This window comes from Embiotoca jacksoni, unplaced genomic scaffold (genome assembly GCF_022577435.1).
Source record: "Embiotoca jacksoni isolate LCO1_2020_lvr unplaced genomic scaffold, fEmbJac1.0.p SCAF_1, whole genome shotgun sequence".
NCBI classification, from domain to species: domain Eukaryota; kingdom Metazoa; phylum Chordata; class Actinopteri; family Embiotocidae; genus Embiotoca; species Embiotoca jacksoni.
The window spans coordinates 11,143,720-11,163,720 of record NW_027185229.1 but is presented as its reverse complement, the minus strand read 5'-3'; the positions used below and the strand labels follow the sequence as shown (position 1 = coordinate 11,163,720).

The window sequence follows — 20,001 nt, the reverse complement described above, 5'->3', positions numbered from 1 at the left end:
AATAAACTAATCACGTGCGTCCCTTTTATGGTATAAATTTCAGACAGCAAAATACAAGATAAACGTAGTAAAAACAGTATGGCTCCGTTTATGACACCATTAAAAAAAAAAAAAAAAATTCAAGCAGACATAAAGTGTTTATCGCAGGTCCATATCCATATTTGTAAAAGATGAGCAGTATCCAGACAGGTATGTTCTTGTGGGCAATAGAAAATTTGAAACAGCCTGTATCCAGCGCCTGCACAATTTGAAGAATTTGTAGTTCTGCCAGTCACTGGTGGACCACGTAGTATCCAGTTTTAGATCAATAGCAAATGGTTATACGATCACATTAAGTATGAAAGCAGACATAAATGCAGATTGTAATAACAAATCTTTGGAAACCGTCATCTTAAGCGTGTACCTAAAACATGCATGTTTCACTCTATAACTGACACTTTAAAGAGGAATGCTTTCCATTCATTTGTATTGCTTTTATATATTCCCATCTACAATGAGGACAATGCATGCAGGTGCAGTAAAATTCATCGTTTTATTCAGAAACACATGTGGACTGTATAGCCACTTTCAGTTTCGAGGTTGAATGATTTGATACATTTAGATCATTACAACACATTCAAAATAAAGTTAAAACATGTGGTCCATGTGTTCACGACACACCATGTTACAAGCTGAGATACCCTTTCAAACACACATCTATACCACTAATTTTCTTCTATCGTAAACATGGCAGACATGAACATTTAAATGGCACACGATTGGCTGTACTATGTCACCGTTTTGCAAACACTTTTGGTTTTGATTCAGTCAGTGTTGCATTTAATGTGGACGTGTAGGAAGAAAAACACCATCCAGCCCTAATATCCTTCTCAAAGTGCATTTTAACATTCGTTATTTAATCTAAAAAGTCCTCATTTCATCTGTTGTGCTGTATTTAATACTGTCAGTGGCATTTGGCAACAGACAATGCACTTGTGACTCTACTCATTCACACAGGCTCACACTTCAAGTTATTTGCTGGTAAAACATTCACAATTTTAGAGGAGTGGTTCATGAAGCTACTATTTCAAGTAGTAAAACTGTCCAAAGTTGCCTTTGTGTGCCTCCATAATGGCGAGCAAGAGTGATTCAAACAGTGTTTGAGGAAAAAATAAAGAAGGCAGATACAAAAACATGCCTTAAGTTGTTCTTTTTACACTTGAGATGAGCCGATACTTTCATTATTCTTGAAAAATAAAGTCATGCAGTCTTTTTTTTTTTTTTTTTTGTCTTTCCACCGTAGCTTTCCGACACATTTCATCACCGTAAAGAACTGGGATGTAAAAGTAAAAACGTCAATAAGGCAAACCCTTTCTGCAAAATCACAGACCAGCACTGTATGCTGTTCTGTATTACATAAGCATGTCACCCATAGCATCGCCACAGGATCATAATGTTCATAAGACCCTGATTCCAGGAGGCGCCATGCGCTGAACACTGGAAACGCAAAGCTACCAGTTCCCTCTGAGTGATGCTGCTATGACACATGAGCCACAGGGAGTCCACTTTCTCCATCAGTTATTTGTGTGGTCTGACATGGTGCACTACTTTGTCCTCAAACACCTTCCTCATTGTCTTTTCTATCTGCTTGAGGAAGACTTGAGGAATCCGACCACACAGGGTGTTGACTGTGTCCAGGAACTTGGTCTGGATGGGGTAGAAGAGCGACTGGAACATGTTGTCCTCAAAGGGAAACTGTGGAGACAGAGACATTGCCCTCGTGTCAGGTCTGATCCCAAAGCTATTTCAGTTTGATAGTTTGTTAATGGAACATATCACACGCTAAATGGAATTTACAAATTCCGTCAACCGGGATGGGGAGGGGCTCCGTATTAATCATAAATTACAACCCGGTTCGTCTTTAAGAGGCTTATCTCAGCCGAGCAGGGGGAACCGAGTCTGCTGCCAGAGAAAACAAATTCTAAATTTAAAAACTGACCCAGATTGTTTAATGCGAGCAAGAGGACACAATTTGCATCACAGGATAAATAATCATAGCTACTCTTTTTCTGTGCTGAAGGAAGCTGTTAAAGGAACAGTTCAACATTTTGGGAAATATGCTTCTTTTAATTGCCATGAGCCAGTGGTTGGAAGGTTTATTTTTTCCACCAGTCTCCCCTTTTCTCATCCTTTAGGCTGAGCTGGACGTAATGTACGTAACTGTATTGAAAGCACAGTTAAAATTCATATTGGGATTTTTGCTTGACACTGATTAAATAGTAAATAAGTGAAACATGTTTCTATGATGCAGAGTGTATTTCAAGGGCTGAGCGGTCTGGAGAAAAATCAAATATCTATGTTTTTGACCAAATATCTCTATTGATATTGTGTGGATATCGAAGAGACTACTATATTTACACAATGAGATTTTTGATAAAAAACAAAAACAAATCCCCAGTACATTGTATATAATTACTGCGTAAGGGCAAATAAAAGAGTAGAGTAAAATGACTTAATTTTACTTAAATGTAGTATTCAAAACCAGGAAAATGCAGCACTTGCGCCATATTATAATATTACGATATCCAAAAACTAGGAATATATCTAGTCTTGCATCACGATATCCATATATTGCTCAGCCATACTGTTTTTGCTACAATATATCCACATTTCCCCTGAATAAGCTGGAAGAGCTAGTAAAATAAGCTGTACAGGGTTTCATATTTGTAGTCAATGTTTGCTGCATAAATTGTAACCTCAAAATAGTCACAGTTACATGAAACACTATTATTCACTCTGAATAACCTGTTCTTTACTTGAATAAGTCTTTAAGAAATCAAAGCCTGCCATATTTAAAGTTTTATAAATACAATTCATTATAATAATCCTCCAATTCACAACCTTAGTAGATCTAATTTGTGAGCAGACATTTGCTGTGCCCTCACAGGAAAAGCACAGCTGAAACTCATAACACTAACAATGAAAACCAGGGCCCTGCAACTGACACACGTAAATCAAATGCAGCCATAGTTGATGTGATTAGTTGCACCTTTGAAAGGTTGTATGTACGCAGCCACTTGTGGGACATATCTCTTATCTGAAGTATATGACCTTGTTCCTTTCATGTCACCATTTTGATCAGTGAAATACACAGTTATAAAAACACATGACTGAAAACATTGCCATTCTCCATCTTAGCTAATTAAATGATGATGACTTATGACACAAGGGAAATGTATAGGGTATAGGATATTATTCTCACTAAAAGTAGTTTAAAAGTAATTGTTCAACCACCCACACCCACCCTTGCAGTGTGTCCAGCAGCAGTGTTTCAACAGAGGGTGCTGTGCATCAATACCGTCCTTGTGGCGGCATGTTAACTTAAAGTTGCTACTGGGATACTCACATCATGTATTACATCATAGACTACTTTGAACGCTGGCTGCTTGTCATCCTGATACACTCCACGGTTGCCATGGAGGATGGACACACCCTCTTCTTCAGCCTCTTTACAGTTACTCCCGTACATGCAGTGGTCGGGTCTGTAGTTCCACTGGCAGGGAAAGATGAAGAGACATTCTGGGGGAAACAACAGCACACAAGAACACATCAGTACCAATTGTTCACACCAGAAACTGTAACTTACGTACGTCAAATGTGATTGCTAGGAGGACACAAGGTCGAAAGTGGCTTATTAAATTTGATAACGGTGATTCCGTAATGCACATAGTTAAACCTAGAGGGTACAAAGAGTACCAAGAGTACACAACACATGGAATTGACTCAAATATATGCACATTATAGAATAGCCCTCCTCTTTGCATTCACACTTTATTGTCGGGTGCATTTAACATAGTTTTTATGACACTGTTGGTCAGCCTGTCTGCCTGACAATCCCATCTTTTGCATTTGTATGTATGTATGTTATGACACAACATCAACATATCAGAAACTCTGCAGTTTAACACTGGTACGTAACATGTAAATATATTTTAGCATTTATCAATCAATAAACATCAACTTAATAAGCGAGTCTATGTTCACATTTGCTTTTGAGTTTATGTGTGCCTTGTTCTGGATTTTTTTTTTTTTAAATCAATTTCCTGGAAGAAACAACAAATGGGAGTGTTGGAAAATGGCCTGAAATTGCAGCTTATACTTGGAAAAAAAAATTGCTATATGTGCAGGTATGCTCTTTATATCATGGCATATCATATATGGCACTCTTAAAGAAAAAAAACTGACATATAGCCCGACAGAGTAGAATATAGTGTACATAGAGGCACCAAAAAGCCAGCAGTAGTAGAATATGTTGACCAGATTTTTTTTAAGATTTACACATTCAAGATTTGATGTGTTTCAAAGTCCTTCTCTGGCCTTAACTGGCTGCACATATTAATTCACAAAAATAACGTGCTTCAAGACTGATTGTTTTTGAATCTATGTTACACTAATAGTTCAAAATATGACAAACCAAAAGTGTCAGTTGACGATCTGTTATATTCCTTCTTATAACATGAATCACAATTTGATTCTTTTGAACCTCCATCAAGTCGTCGTCTAAAAACAGATCCAAGTCTCTACAAGCTATTTTTCTGATTGCAGCGCAGCGAGCAAAAAAAAAAAAAAAAAAATGAGGTCAGAATACTGCTGATGGACTAACATGAATATTCCTCTGAAGATGGCAGAGCGCTCAGAGCCACCACATGTAAAACAAACACTCCGCTCGACTCTGCTGTCGGGCAAACGTCAGCGACGCCGGCTCTGGCGATGGCTCGGAGCACATAATGTCCACATCTGGCAGCTGCAGCTGGAGCTCAGTCTGCTGTCGCCTGCAGCCACAGTGTGTCTACCGAGCCAGATTCATGATGCTGACTGGTTTATCAACAGTGAAATAAGGCATAATTTATGTGAACATGTTGACAGTGCGAAACTGTTGTGTTGACTGTGTGCAGACGACTATTTCAACATGTGTTAATATACACAGTTCAATTTTTTCGGTTATGCCTTGAATGGACTTTTAGTAGCGTTTTAAAAGCCTTTCTGCGTTTTTTTTTTTTTTTTTTTATGTTTTCAGACAATTGGTATACACTTAAAAAAGGCATGGTACCTGGGTTGTCGTGGAAGATGATGTTGAGGAGGTCCTGATCTCCCCAGGTGATGTGGTTCTTGTACTTCTGATAGAGTGGATAGAGAAGATCCTCCCATGACAGATGAGTGGGGATCATGCTGTTCTGAAATACCAACATCAACAAAAACAGCTCAAGAGCAGAATTTTTAAGAGAACAAAAAAAAAAAAAATCATCAAAGGAGGAGCACATTTACATTCCAGCTTCCATTTGCAATCTGGTGCCAGTATTAAGAGCTGCTAAATTGAGCTCTGAGGGCAGAAGTCTGTGATGCTAGTGTGGTAATCAGAAAGCTTTAATCACAGCCCACCCAGCATACGGAGCCTGCGACTCAAAGAAACAAACCATTCAGAATGCAAAAAGGCAAACCGCAGCCCACTTCAGCTCTCTACTAATCAGAGTGTGAGGAAAAGTTGCTCCGTTTTGAACTTACTTTGAACACCGTGTTGCGGATCCTCGTGAGATTCATCAGCATGACACCAGAGTTGACCCCTGTGACTCCATAGAAAGGGTGGCGTGCAAACCGGCTGTACCAGCCAATCTTGGGCACCTCGTGCTCTGGGGCCATTGCTGCCAGCTGGGTCCTGTTGAAGGACTTCAGGAAATCCCAGATGTCATCCATGGGCCGCAGGAACAGCACATCTGTGTCCACGTACAGCAATGAGTCCACGTTCTTCAGGATGACCTGGGAGTACAAGTCCAATCACAATATTTATATCTCATCAGCTTCTAACTGGGCTAAAGTGATATCTGTAGCTATGTAGCTTGAGAACTGATGTATTGTGCCATGTTTCCACGATGAATGCCCGGTGCGTTCAACAACCTGAGGGGGCAGGAAATGTTGCCCATGTTTCGAAGTTGGAAAGTGATTTTTGCAAGAAAGCTAACATAGGGTTTTATTTAGTAGCAGACGGCTTTCTGGGTCAGTATGACTGTCTTCTATGTCTATGATAACAGAACTAATGTTGCTGTGTTATATATAATTAGGGCTGGGTATCGCTGAAAAACATTCAAATACCGGCATCAACAATTTCTTCAAAAATACTTTTTTCCAGACCAACTTTATAAAAATCAATTAAAATAAATCAAAATTATATTACAGTACAAATCTTTAGTTCCATGTGTATAGGGGGAGGGTGTCACCCAGGTAGTTTTCTGTAGCTACAGTTAACAGATGTCCCCCTAAACGCCTTACATGCAAACTATCACTTGATGCGACAATTCACACATATCCTAAATGTCTCGCATCCCATTAGTCAACACTCGGATGGTGTGTGTGTGGCTACAAAATACTTTGAAAAGGGTAAAATAAGGCATTCAAGTGTACTGAACTTGACAAAAACTGACTTTCTGTATGTGGGTGTGCCACCCAAGTAGAGGCTACTTATAGGAAACACTGTGGTTCACTAACACTGAGGTTTACTCCTGTGTAAACCAAGCAAAAGTTATGCATTTTAAAATGAAAACTTTTGTGCGTGTGTAGCCGAGTTATATTTGGTACTGAATGACAAGGCGGTTTTTTTTATAGTTGATTTTTAAGCAATTTGGTCAGTGTCATAAAAGTATTGAAGCTTGGTACCAAGCACAATGTAAGATTTGACTGGCTGTATGAAAACAAGTTCTCCATCTATATCAACTGAGTCTACCAGCTCTGATAACATTTGCAAATTAACACACACCACAATGCGCAGCTGGGCCCGATGGAAATGTCATTAGTTATGGAGTAATAAACCAAAGTATCGGACAAATCAAATTATCGACCTAATGATGGAGCAAGATGTCAGGAGGTACTTATTACAATCCATCCTGAGAGACACATGAATGTCTGCAGCAATCGATCCAAAGTTGTTGAAATATTTCAGTCTGGACTAAAGTAGTTGACAGGAAAACTTGGATTGATGTGTTGTTGGTACATCATCTTTAAAACTTTATATAGGTTAAAAAAAAAAAATTAAAAAATTAAAAAAAACAGCACGGAAACAGCATTTCCAAAACAATTTTTTTTCCTTCACCGTTTAAATGAATAAACAAAAAGCCTGTATCAACTCAGAAGAAATCTGTGGAGAGGGAATTTACACATCATCTAACATTGAAGTTGTGGGCTGTAGCAGAACCAGAAAATGCCATGTCAGGACAATAAGATGAGTTGAAGATCATTACTTCCTGTATCTGCTGATGAATTATGCCGTCAGGTCATTGCTGAATAAATACTCCTCACTGCCATAGACCTGCTTTTGAGATAAGGGACTGTATGTCACAACTTGTCTGTAAATATGTTAGGACAGAGTACGTAATGCAATACTTAACAGGTTAGTGCAGACAGACAGAGGTTCGCGGTGTCTGTAAGGCAGAGTTGCAACACTGCAAAGTGGGTTGATGAATTCTGAGGTGCATAAACGACAGAACCAATAGGTGTAATGTGTAGAATATGTGCTCCACGAGGGGCATAAGAAACCACATCACTCTGCTGCAGCTTGTTTAACCATATACTGTTGGTTTTTGATGGATTATGTTGGTGACAGCAGTGAGGAGATGGTGTGTGTGACAAAGATGCACCCAATCCCAACAAAGTCAATCAGAACAGCCGCCACAGAGCAATGGTTCTGTAACTACATTCAATGTGTATACATTCATAGTTACGCAATAATAGTACACGGAGAAGTCAAAAATCACAGCTTTCTCTGTCTGTGTAAGTCCTACTAGTTTTTACATTGTATTAAATCACATCTATAATGGATTATAAGACCCCCAAACAGAGTTAATATCCACAAGATATTTGCATCCAAGTTTTCTTTTAAAGTTCTTATCCACAATGACCTCAAAGAAATAAAACATGTTTATATTATTTTGTAGTCAAAATTGAAAATGCTACAGTTTACTGGAGTGTTGCCAATTACATGATAATGAAAGTTGTTTAGTGCCAAAGAATCAAGTCAAGTCAGATTTGCTTATATAGCACATGTAAGGTTTTTTGCGGGGGTTGACCAAAGTGCTGCAATAATCATAAACAGATTTAAATGTCAAATGTACTTGCTCACAAGTCAAAATAAGCAATAAAACCAATCAATATCAAAAGCAGGTGTAAGCCAAGACAAAGCAAATAAAAATGTAGGCGCAGTAAATAGTAGATCACGATCTACCTGGTGGAATAAAAGAGCTCTCAGAGGAAAAAAGGTTGGAGACCCCTGATTTAGACCCTCATATACGAACAGTAAAATTAATCATATGCTGGACAGGTAGCCAATGTAATGATTCCAAGATTGGTAAAAAGTACTCGCACTTACGTGCACCAGAAGCCTTACTGCAGCGTTCTGCACCAGTTGAAGCTGAAGATATCAGAGTCTGGACCATAAAGAATTGCAATAGTCCAAAGAGATGTGCCTTATAATGCGGCAGACAAAGCAATGTACAAGAACCTGATATGAACAGTATGATATGGTTTTCATGTTAAGCTTTCTGGTCAACACTGCGACCTACACGTCTTTTCCACAACTGAAATTTAACAATTCATAACTTGAAACTTGTCATTACCTCAACAAAAATTTCAGCCAGCCAATGTCAGAGACTGGTACACAATCACTCAAACAGCCAACAAGAAGTTATCCTGCTAAAGCTGGCAATACGAGCTTATGAGACCAGGGGTATAGTTACTTCTTCCACCGAAGAATATTACATCGGTACATATTTTTGTTGAATAAATGATTGAAAGAGCTAATTTTCCTTGTGCTGTTGTTCAAGTGTACCACACTTGTGTTGGCACTGTTTCAGAGAGGCTTGTTGGCTTGTCCAATATGTTCTAAAATCCAACAACTTCCACTCTGTACTTACTTTACGACCTGATTCGATGTCTTTACAAAGGCGGCATGAAGACAAATCATTTTTAAGTGCTTTTCAGTAGATGATTGCAGCAGTGAGACAGACAATAATGGAATTATTGGCGCCAAGATATTGACTTTCTTTCACATTTACATGCGATGACTTTTAAATGTCAGTATCATTAAATAGCAGCCGGGCCATACGAGGTGGACAGAATGAAGCAAATGGAGGGAATGAAAGTGGTACAGGCTCCTTATCTACTAACCATCAATCCAGTGGCAGCTGCTTCCCTTAAAACTGTCTACCTGCTTTGTACCGTCAAACCAGCAAGCAGCTGGATTCTCTCCTGACCCACCTGAAGTGCAAGTGAAGGATGTTAAAGAACAAAGTGCAGGACGACAGACATAAGAGAACATAAAATAGTTTGGTTGCACTGCCCTGCAACTAAGTGGGAAAAAAAGTTCACTACAGGAAATGGAGCATGATGTTAAGACCAGTAACCTGAACCTTATTCAAAAGATGATGTTACTTGTAGTGTACACCCAAACACTGTGCAAACAATCTACGGATTACAGGCATGAAAAATTTCCCCTTGGGGATTAATAAAGTAACCATCTATCTATCTATGAATAAATAACAAGGCATAAAAAAAAAAAAAAAAAAAAAAAAAAACCCTCCGATTTAGAATATTACAAATTAAACACGTGTCTAGTGTTATTAGTCGTCGTGTTTGCCACGTTTGGTATTCCATATGGGATTGCTAAATTCTACTGGAAAAGACTTACAGATACCAAATTGTCTCTGGAGGACCCACAGTGTAGAGGTGTGGTGAAAATGTTCTGAGTATGCTACTGTTAATGTTGCTGGAATGCTTCGAAAAGCCTACAGCAATAAAGCAATAAGTTTGGTGAGACATTTTCCCTGACATTTCAAGAGGGGCTGTCTAAGACCGAAGAAGGTGCGCCAGGTCAGGAACGCAAAGTGGTGGATTTTCGTTGCCTTTGCAGGGTTGTGCACCGTGAATTCGTCCTACAGGGTCAGACTATAAAACGCTGAGTTCACCTAGGATGTTCCGAGGCAAGGATAAAACATGTGGTGAAAGCGACCAAAACTGTGGTGCGTCTCCAACATGATCACGTGCCCGCTCACAAAACGAGCGAGTTTCTCACCCATAACAACAAGGGAGTGCAACAGCACACTTTTAAGAAATGGTGGATTAGGATTCTTGCAATATCCATGGAGGTATGCAGTGGTAGTGAATCAAGAGGGACCAATCCAGCTCTTAAATAATTCAGACTATATGACGCAAGGTGCTCAGTTGGAGTTCCTTATAAAGTGAATATTGAATCTCCATTGATTGCCTTGCAGCGAGAAAAAAACACCACTGGAGCTGTTTGACCTGCAATATGTCCATTACATGGTAAGTAAGCTGGCTGTTATTTCAATGAACGCTGGCTGGAAAAGAAAATCAATAACCAGGCACAAGCCCCACGATGAAATTACTGGATTCAGTCTCTAGAGACTGTTTATTTGTTAAGTAAATGCTGCAGAAATGGTGTGAAATAATCAATAACCATGACAGTAATTAATTGAAACCATGCACTGGAATAAAGCAAAGGTTTAGAAAAATGCTCTTTAAGAAGAAATTAAATGAATTAATGAAATTTTGTCTTTACTTTTGTTAATGACATTAAGCATGGCGAGGAAGTGAGGTGAGACAAGAGGTGCAGCCTTACTGGGAGGAAGAGTCTCTGAGCAGCGCAGGGCTTGAAGAGCTTTTTCCACTCGTCAGGGTTGCCCACAGAGAAGGAGATGGGGTAGATGCTGTACTGGAACCGGGCGGAGACGGAGCGAGGCCACTGGTTCAGCTGAAAGTAAAGTGATGTATTGCACATTAAACCGAGGAAGTGTGTAATGGACTTTGAGTGGGGCAGATGTAAGAAAGAGCCAGAATAAACAGTAATTACAGTGAAAGCTAATTTTTTTTTTTTTTTTCCACAGACTAATCAGCTTGTACAAGTACCCATTTAAAACAATGACGTCATGTCTTGTGGTGCCGAGGTTCTTAGCAGAACATGTGTAGTTGCCAGCTGCTGTTTTATTAAGAAGTTATAGTCTAAACAAGGAGAAGCACCATTTTGAAACCCATAGAGAATCTGTGAAGCTGGCGTTATCCGACCTGTAAGGCGCTGAATCCCTCCGTAATCATTAAAGATTTGGCCATGAAACAAGCTACGGAGCCGCGAATAATTGGCAGGGTTTTTTGCTGACAAGGACAACAGATCAAAGGAGATAGAGACCAACCTTTCTAATGCCTACACCGTGTCTCTTAACACTGCAGCTGGTCATAAGCTCCTTGCTGCTCAAACCCCAGACCTTGACATCTCTTTTTCCACGGGGGAATTTTTCACACATGGCATTGATTCCCCACACACACGATGGCAAGCTCTCACAGGTTTAGGATTTAGATTTAAGGCACTTCAGGTGACGTTTGACATCCATTAATTCAACCGATGTTAATAGGCTTCGCTACAGTATCAGTGGAACTAATCAAAGTCATGCCATAGCACCTCTGTAAAGGTGACTCCAGCATTGGAGAAAAAAAAGCAGGGTGTCTTGGTGATATATTGCGCCTCAGCCTTGAGATAAAAGGTTTATACGCCTGTACTAGAGCGAGTCAGAGAGGCAAAGTTAAAACTGCTCTGATCTTGATGTCATCTATTACAGAGGAGGAGTGTTTAACATGTGCAGCATTAAATCCACTGAGCATATGCAGTGTACTAAACATGAGAAATAAAAGCCTTTTTCGCTAATAATTCTGTGGTGCACTGTAAGTATACATTTTGTATCAGCACACAAAAGGCGTCTTACCCTTTCTTTAATCTGCGGGCCCAAAGGGTCCTCAGCAAAAATGTGAAACTTGATCTTCCTCAGGCTGAACAGGAGGGCCGATTTAATCATGGTGAGGGTCTCATCCATACGATCCCCACAGGTCACCACAGCCAAGTGCATAAACTCCTCAGCCCGCGTGCGCTTTGTGACAGGTCGGGCCACATTACTCCTCGCTTTACTGGAAAAGATAGTGAAACATAGGTATGAACAGGAACCACTGGCGGTCTCAGGCAAAGGGAAATTGAAAATGTAAAGTAGGCTATTTGAAATTAAGTACATTTACACTGGGATCTTTTGAATGAAATTGAACAATAAGGACAAAGATAAAAACTGGCTCCATTAATCCAACAAATGATGTGCAGACTGTGCAGTTTTCTTCACCCAGCAGTGTTTTCAGATCTAAAATGGGCCAAGGCCACGTGTGGGGGATAAAGAGGGGGTGTGGATCTGCTGACAATTGCAAACCTTGTTTCCCTCACTCAACGCTTTTAAATTGGGCTGAGATCTTGTGAAGAGCAATTTTTACTCAACAGATGGTCTTGAAGTCAAAACATACATGCAGAATTAAATAACTGAACGAGACACAGAAATGTGAAACTTCCACGAGGTTTGACCAATATTGACTTTTGAAAGGCAACTTATTTAAGCAAACATGTCCGATTGGTTTGTGGCAATATTTAACACCTTCACATACATGCCGATGAACTTTGTTTTTTTTTACAAAAATCCCTCAGTATATTGCAACACAGCACTTCACAGATTTATGTTGTTTTTCCATTAAATGTACAGTAAGTGAAATTACAAGACAATGAGCAATGCTAAAACACAAGCACAAATTAGCTAACATAAATATACTGATCAAACCAGATCAAGTAAGGCTGTAGCAGCTAAAACCTAAGAACTAGGGAGTGATTTGTTCACTGGGAAGAATGTTCTTCCAACAGAATACAAGTATACCCAGTCTATGTGAGCTGTCAACATGTCATTATTAAACAGTAATAGCATGTCAGAAAATGTCAGAGGCTCAGAAAAAAAAAAATCATTTTGGCCTTTATGGGAATAAACATCGGAGGAAACAAGTAAAGCGTTCAAGAAAATAACAGATCATCCTCCTGTCGAAATGACAAGGTACAAAGTCAAGGATTTTTCTTTCAGATGTGACATCTGTGCCTTTCTGTATTGTTCAACACCAACTCCACACTTTCCCGCACACACAACCACTTATTTTCTTCTGTAGCTCTGCGAGTTCCCACTGGACTTTGTTCTCGGATGCTCAAAGGCAAGGAGGTCCTTTATCAGATGCAAAAAAAAATTTGCTCTCTTCGGAGAGCTGGTGCTGCCGTTTTGTTAAAATACACTCCGCAGCACAGACTCTCCCGCTATAATAGGGAAACATTTGTACAATAGGGGAGCCTGAAGCTAAGGCCAACATCATCTACTTGTCCTCGACACACACAAACACACACGCTGCATGGGGCTGGTTGTAATAACAACATGTTCAGCATAAATATTGTCGTAGCCGTAGGGGGAAAAGACTGGCATACAAAAAAAGAACAGAAAACCTTTTGTTAGAGTGTGTAGCCTTTTTTTTTTTTTTTTTTTGGAGAACAGTGGAAGGCAAATGGTTTTACAATTCTAAAAGACACGGATTTCCTCCGAGTCTGGAGGAAGCAAACAGTCTACTATGAAATAAAGGGGAAGAGAGAAGAGTGAAATTTGAAAGGTGGGTTGCAAGGCCGTCTCCAAGCGTGACACTTCGTTTTCTGCATGGCTGAGGGACAATGATGAACCACAGATTAGGACGAACGAGAAGGTGCTGAGAAATCTGTCTGCCACGCTTCAAAGGCTGATGCTCTGTCAAGGTTGTCAAACACACATTCCTATTTTCCCTTTGAAAGTGCAATCCATATCTCCTGATGTGAAATTACATCGCACTTAGTCATGCAAAATAAATGAAATGCTTTTCTCATACAATTGGATAGTAAAACAGGCAAAACATTTCATTGTTGCATAAAGCCTGGGCTTGCACACATGATGGTTTGTTTCATGGCACTGTTCCTCACATCTGGAAGCAGTCATAAAGCTCAGAAGAGGTACAAAGGGCTGAATTCATTACTGGCTGCATAGTGAGCAGAAGAGCAGCGCTCTGACTACAAAGCACCACAGCTAACCCTTTCAAATAATGGAAGGGAAGAAAAAAAGCAGCACCTTTAAAGATAACGTCAAAGACAAATGTACATGTACAGAGTGACGAGCCACAGGAACAACTACACCAAAGGACACCTTGAAGACATTTAATTAATCAGAATGTAACTGGTTCATTTGGTGGACTTGTATGCAGCATTTTCTCTCCATTTTGGAGCAGTATGTATCAAAGCCCTTAAACTGAACATGTTCAGAGGATATTGAAAGGTGGAAACAGAATTCAGGACTACATGACAACATATCCCAGAGATACTTCTTCAGACAGACCATTTGGATTTTTTTTTTTGGCTTGTACTTTATTTAAAAAGTTACCAGTACATGATGCAAAGGAGTGGGAAATTCTGAAATTTCAGCAGATCACATGCGATTGGTCGTAAACAGTTTTTTTCTGTAACCACAGCCAGGGTGACTCAAACTACAGATATTTTTTTTCATTTCTGACACCCTATTAGACGACTTGCAATCATCAGGATGTTCTTGCGGAAGGGCCTTAAGTCAAATATGCGACATGTCAGTCCAATTCTTTATTGGCCCAAGATGTGCTGACGAAACCCGATGACAATTTAGAAGCATCTTTTCGAAGAAGAGAGGTAAATTCACATCTCTAAAATATGTACCAAAAAAAAACGTACCTCTGTTAAAGTAAAAACCTGTCAGTCATTCACTGAACAATATATTGGACAACTACTGAATACAAGAGGTAACACAAGTATATCATGGCTAATTTTTCCATCCACACAAGAAGTTTGTGTGTAGTATAGCCGCTAAATGAAATCTTAATAAGTTTTGGACAAACAGTGGTGTATCAGATGAAAATGTTGTTGTACCAAAGTTAGGTATTTTCTGGAAACACAAACAATGAAATGTGTTAAACCCAAATGCCTCTTTCACAAGGCTTCAGCTCGAGTGGCAACCCGCTGTGATGTTACCCGTCGGTTTGTGAACTGCTGTTCTGTTGCCATCTTGGAGCTTGAAGTGACCACATATGGAGGAGCTGGGGACGATCGAGTGGTGGATCTGACTCGATCTCAGAGAACATTACACCTGCCTGCCTTTACTGGAAACCCGGATGCACCCGAGGCATGTCAATCAAACCAGACGTGACCACAAACATACCTCTCTGAGGCCTCATATCTCATCAATTATGGAATAATTTACAGATGGACCAGTGATCAGAAAGAGTCAGTTTAGCAAATGACACCATAATGATTTGTGGAAAACATGTATTGACTTTGTGTTTAATGAGAAGAAGTTGAGGCTTTTTAAATGGATGTCGACTGGAGCCAGTTTTTTTTTGGAGCCAGCCTGGAGTGGCCCTCTGTGGCTTTGTACTTTAAGGCACTTCCGCATTGGCTTCATTTTTCAAACCTGGAGTCTACTTCCATTTGTATCGTCTATGCTCGAGCCCCACTGCAGTCTTTATTCACATACTAGTCTATTGTGCCTTTCCTCTAAAAATAAGCGCAAGCTGCAGTTAAAGCGTTAGCTTCAGTGTACTGGTACACCCCTACCTCTACCACTACTTAATGACCTGAGCGCATACAAAGAAATCCAGAATTTAAAATGAACAGTGACTGCAACTAAATCTTCATCCGTCAACTTTCTTTAAGCCAGTACTTGCCACAAATGTCCCAAATTACTTTAAATGGGGCAGCATGGTGGTTAGCGCCGTGGCCTCACATCAAAAGGGTTGTTGGTTTGAACATGCTGGTCAGCTGGTTGCATGTTCTCCATGTGCCTGCGTGTTTTTTTTTTTGTGTTGGCCCTATAAATGTCAGCTAGGATAGGCTTAAGCCCCCTTGACCATGTACTGGACAAAGTGGGTATAGACAATGGATAAATAGATAGCTGAAAATGCCAGTCGCATTATGTCAGACCTTGTCTTCAAATTGTTTGTTTGACTTTAAAGTATAGTAAAGTCAAAATGAGAAAAGAAAATGCAAAGCAAATGTCTGGCATATTTCATTCTAAATGCTAATCAATCATCAAAGTTGCAGTTGATTAGTTTTTTTTTTCCATTTTTTTAATATCGGCTAAACTGTGCAGTAGATGCTGCTATCAGTACAAAATAAGAAAGGGTTATCTTTGTCCTTTCAGGAAAACTTCACACCTTTTGCTGTGATTCATCACTTTCCAAGCTCTGCCTTTCAAATTCTTTAGAAATAGTGGATTTTACCCAGCCCAACTCTATCTTTCTGCCTCAACACCCTAAATGACTCATCCACTAGTAATTTAAAAGTGACTTAACCAAAATAACAGAGGAGGCATTACTCCCCCCCATGAGGCTCTCACACACAAGCACCCTCTCCAACCACGTCAGGCTGCACAGGCAAGAAGGGAGACTTCAAACCACTCAAAGAAGAGAGAGTGCTCAGTCATGCAAGATGACATTTTTACAGCTATGCATAATGCCACTGCGAGAGAGTAACTTATTTTACGGCGAGGAAGGTTGCTTAACTATATTTGATTTCACAGGGCAGGGGATTTGTTTCAACACAAAGTATCAACAATCTAATCGTGCCGATGCACGCCTTAATGCAATGTAACACTCTGGAACACATACTAAATGTAATGAAGACATCAGAGTGAGGGAATGTAGAAGTTACAGGTGTCCCGGTCAAATGCTTTCAGGGCTGCAACTAACAATTATTTCCATTAACAATAAAAGATAATATGTAAATTGGGATTTCTTCAATTGATCAATTCAATGCAATAGTGAAAACTTCCTAGAAACTGTATGCTTTGATTGTCTGAAATACGGTATTGTTCTATTTAAATCAATATAAAACAGAGAAAAGCCGCTAAATCTCCCATTTAAGAATTAGACCCAGCAAATGCTTGTCACTGATAAGTGACGAGGCTTCGGATGTATGGTGGGTGGCGGTGGGTGGCGAGGCCGGAGATGTTCTCTCTCTATTTTTGGCCACAGGAAGTAGTGTGATGTGTCAAGAGGAAATGATATGATTAGAAAAAAAAACTGGCATGTTTGTCTATTATAGAAAGCTGCACCAGAAATGTGACCAACGCTCAGATTTATAGACAAGCGGACCATAAGAGAGCAGATATCTAAAACATGGATTGAAAAGCCAGTTTGTGCGATATGCACAATTGTTGCTGTATCATGCTGAATGAACAGAAATTATAGAGGTGAGGAATTACTGCACTAAATTTGGAAATCACTATTTCCTGTATACATGTATCATCGGTGTCTTGTTATCCAAGTATTAATATAGCCTATTTTTTAAGGTTTCTATGTGTGCTACTTGGAAACTACACCCTATTGTTCAGAGTCCTCTGGTCTGACACTCTCAACTCCTGCAATTAAACAAAGGGAAGTTTTTTTTAGAGGCTTTGGCAAGATGCTCAGTGTGCTTCCCCTAATCGCAGCAGTCAGTCTTGAGCATTCTCCAACCTGTTAGTGTTTTCTTAACGGCCACCGGTGACCCCTTTCACCCCATCCCCCTTATCAGCGCTGAGCACACATGGAGGAGTGTGGCTCCTGGGAGGACGCAAAGGTCCTTTCTCAATGTACCGCCTTGATGGCTTTTTATCTGCCGAACAGTGTCCCCAACCTCCAGTCTGGCTTTGGAGTGGAATACATATGACTGCCTGCTGGCAGAATGGGTATCTCCACATCCACAACCACATCGGTGCCATTATTGGCATCGCTGGCATTCAAGCCAGGAGAAAAAAACACAAAAGGGATGCAAGAGGCTGAAATTAGAAAGCTGGAAGACTAAATAAAATGCTTCCATCCTTGGAACGGAAATAGCAAATGACAGATTCTGTCTCTTGTCAAAATCTGAGAGGTTGATGGTGACTTAATCAGATCATTTGCAGGGGTGCACCTTGTCTCTAATCAACCACAGAAGAATCACACCTGATAAGCTTTTCACGCCCACATGGACTTCTTTGGCACACTTTAACAAGATAAGGCTTGACAGAATGGGTTTCCATTTTGTTCAATTTCCAGAAATATTCCACTGCTGTTTGAGTGAATATATTTTACTGTTAGGGCACGCAATTGCATCCCTTATTAATTGTATTTTATGTCTTTCAAGGTGACCTTTACCCCCATTAAAAACAGCAGGGGATTGAGAGGATGCCCTACATTCAATATAGGCTCAAATGATTAAGATGTAGAGGTCAGGTAATGATTTATCGTCCTTATGTGGCAGTATTTGATGTTCTCTCTGCAAATACAGCCAACATTTCCACCTAAATCCCATTAGTCATACTCGTTAGTCACATTTCAGCCCCTGATTGAAGCAGCATGATTTACAGCCCAACAAATTGGGGAGGTAATTAGAAAAATAAATCAAAATTAGCCAGGCAGAGGCCAATATGCATGCTGGAGTGTCCCTTGACAGATCAGCCCATTGTAAAGCCTGCGTCCTTCAGCACAATGTAGGCAGTTTGATGGAAGGGGCACGTCTGCCTCAAAGATTAGACCCGACACACGCACTCTGGAACTTCCCAACCACAGGAAAGAGGAGAAAGAGAGGGGATGAGAAGTAGCAACATTTTTGGAAAAGGGTGGAGGAAATGGGCTCATACGCAACAGCGGGGCAACAAACTTAACTGCGCTCACCTCTTTGCGTTCACGCTGGCCCTTCTGTTGATCGCTCTTCCCTCTTTCCGTCCCCTGAGAGGCTCCTCCGGACGCACGCCGACTCCGGCGGATGATTTCCTCGCCAACTTTGCAACTACCCCGCGTCCGAACTCGAGGGGCGACGGGGAAGACTTGCTGTCCTCCTCCTCTTCTTCCTGGTGCTCCTCGCCAACTTCTTTCAACAGCGGATCGTCCGCGGCGTTGCCCCCCAAAAAGTACAAAAGTAGAAAAACTCCGAAACACAAGGTGATCACAACTATTTTGCCGTAGATCCGCATGGTGAGAGCGACTTGTTGCGGGTGGAAGAGGCAGTCGGGACTTCGCTCATGTCTGCGGCGGAGGGAGAGCAGTCAGAGGTGACATTTTCTTACCGCTCTCCGCTCGCATTTTTCTGCAGATGATGATGGAGAGCGGAGAGCTGCTCCTTATCGTCCATGGAGGATTACACAGTGGAGGCGTGGCCTAATCCGCTTTACCGTCATGACGGGAGTATTAGCGCACCGTTATATTGTACGACAACCTAGAGAGGCAGAAGTATGTAAATCGTATGTATATCTAATTGTATCTATCATCATAGAACTTGTTCATAAAACATCTTTATAAAAATGCCAAAATATTGATCGCAGTAAGTCTCGTGAGGAATGTTCAATAGACTCAATGCAATTCTGTTTTCATTAAAGAACCAACAGTGGTCATAATGCCTGAAATTGACTTTAACAAACCTAACTAATAATGACAGCAACAAAAAAAACACTTAACATCAGGAGACGTCTTTGTGGGCTTGTGTTGCCATTATTATGTTGCTTTTAACCTCCACAACTATAAACATCACACCTCCAAATGCTGATCTGGCAAAAGAAGTAACTTTGTTTCAGACCTAGGTTTTAAATTGCACAATGCATGGGGCAGATAATGGGGGTGATGTAGACAGTAATCTCTCTTTGACTTCGGGAGCCAATGATTTTGCATTGAAAACCCCATATAACTAAGGGTTTGTGAATATCAACAGTGCTTTAAAGTAATGGGGGGGAGGGGGGATCCACAGCCCAACTCCATGAAAATCTTATTTAGAGCTTTTTAGAGACAAATAGTTGACCAAACGTATCCTACTAAAAATACATTTTGGATATAGAATATTTTGGTTTAACCTTGGAATACATTTCCACATTGATGGAGGATGGTTTATTTTGTTCCCTGTAATTTACACTGGGAGGGAAATAATTAGCTACACCGTACCAAAAAAAACAACCTAATATATTAATAATTAAAACAACAACATTTAAATGTACACATGGGGAACAATAATTGTTTTTTAAGACGATTTTAAAAATGATAACCTACCCATTAAAGTATCAGGATAACTATTAA

General features: G+C 40.2%; 1 protein-coding gene across 1 annotated transcript; it reads right to left on the bottom strand.

Moving 5' to 3' along the window:
- Nucleotides 1–510: 510 nt before the first annotated feature.
- gxylt2 (glucoside xylosyltransferase 2) lies at nt 511–19,057 on the bottom strand. The gene is made up of 7 exons (XM_069164905.1): nt 18,613–19,057; nt 11,796–11,994; nt 10,661–10,792; nt 5,542–5,793; nt 5,090–5,213; nt 3,386–3,558; nt 511–1,734 (listed from the first exon to the last, which is right to left on the bottom strand). Exons 1-7 carry the CDS (start codon nt 18,909–18,911, stop codon nt 1,558–1,560), a joined length of 1,356 nt encoding a protein of 451 aa, XP_069021006.1. The 5' UTR covers nt 18,912–19,057; the 3' UTR covers nt 511–1,557.
- Nucleotides 19,058–20,001: the final 944 nt, after the last annotated feature.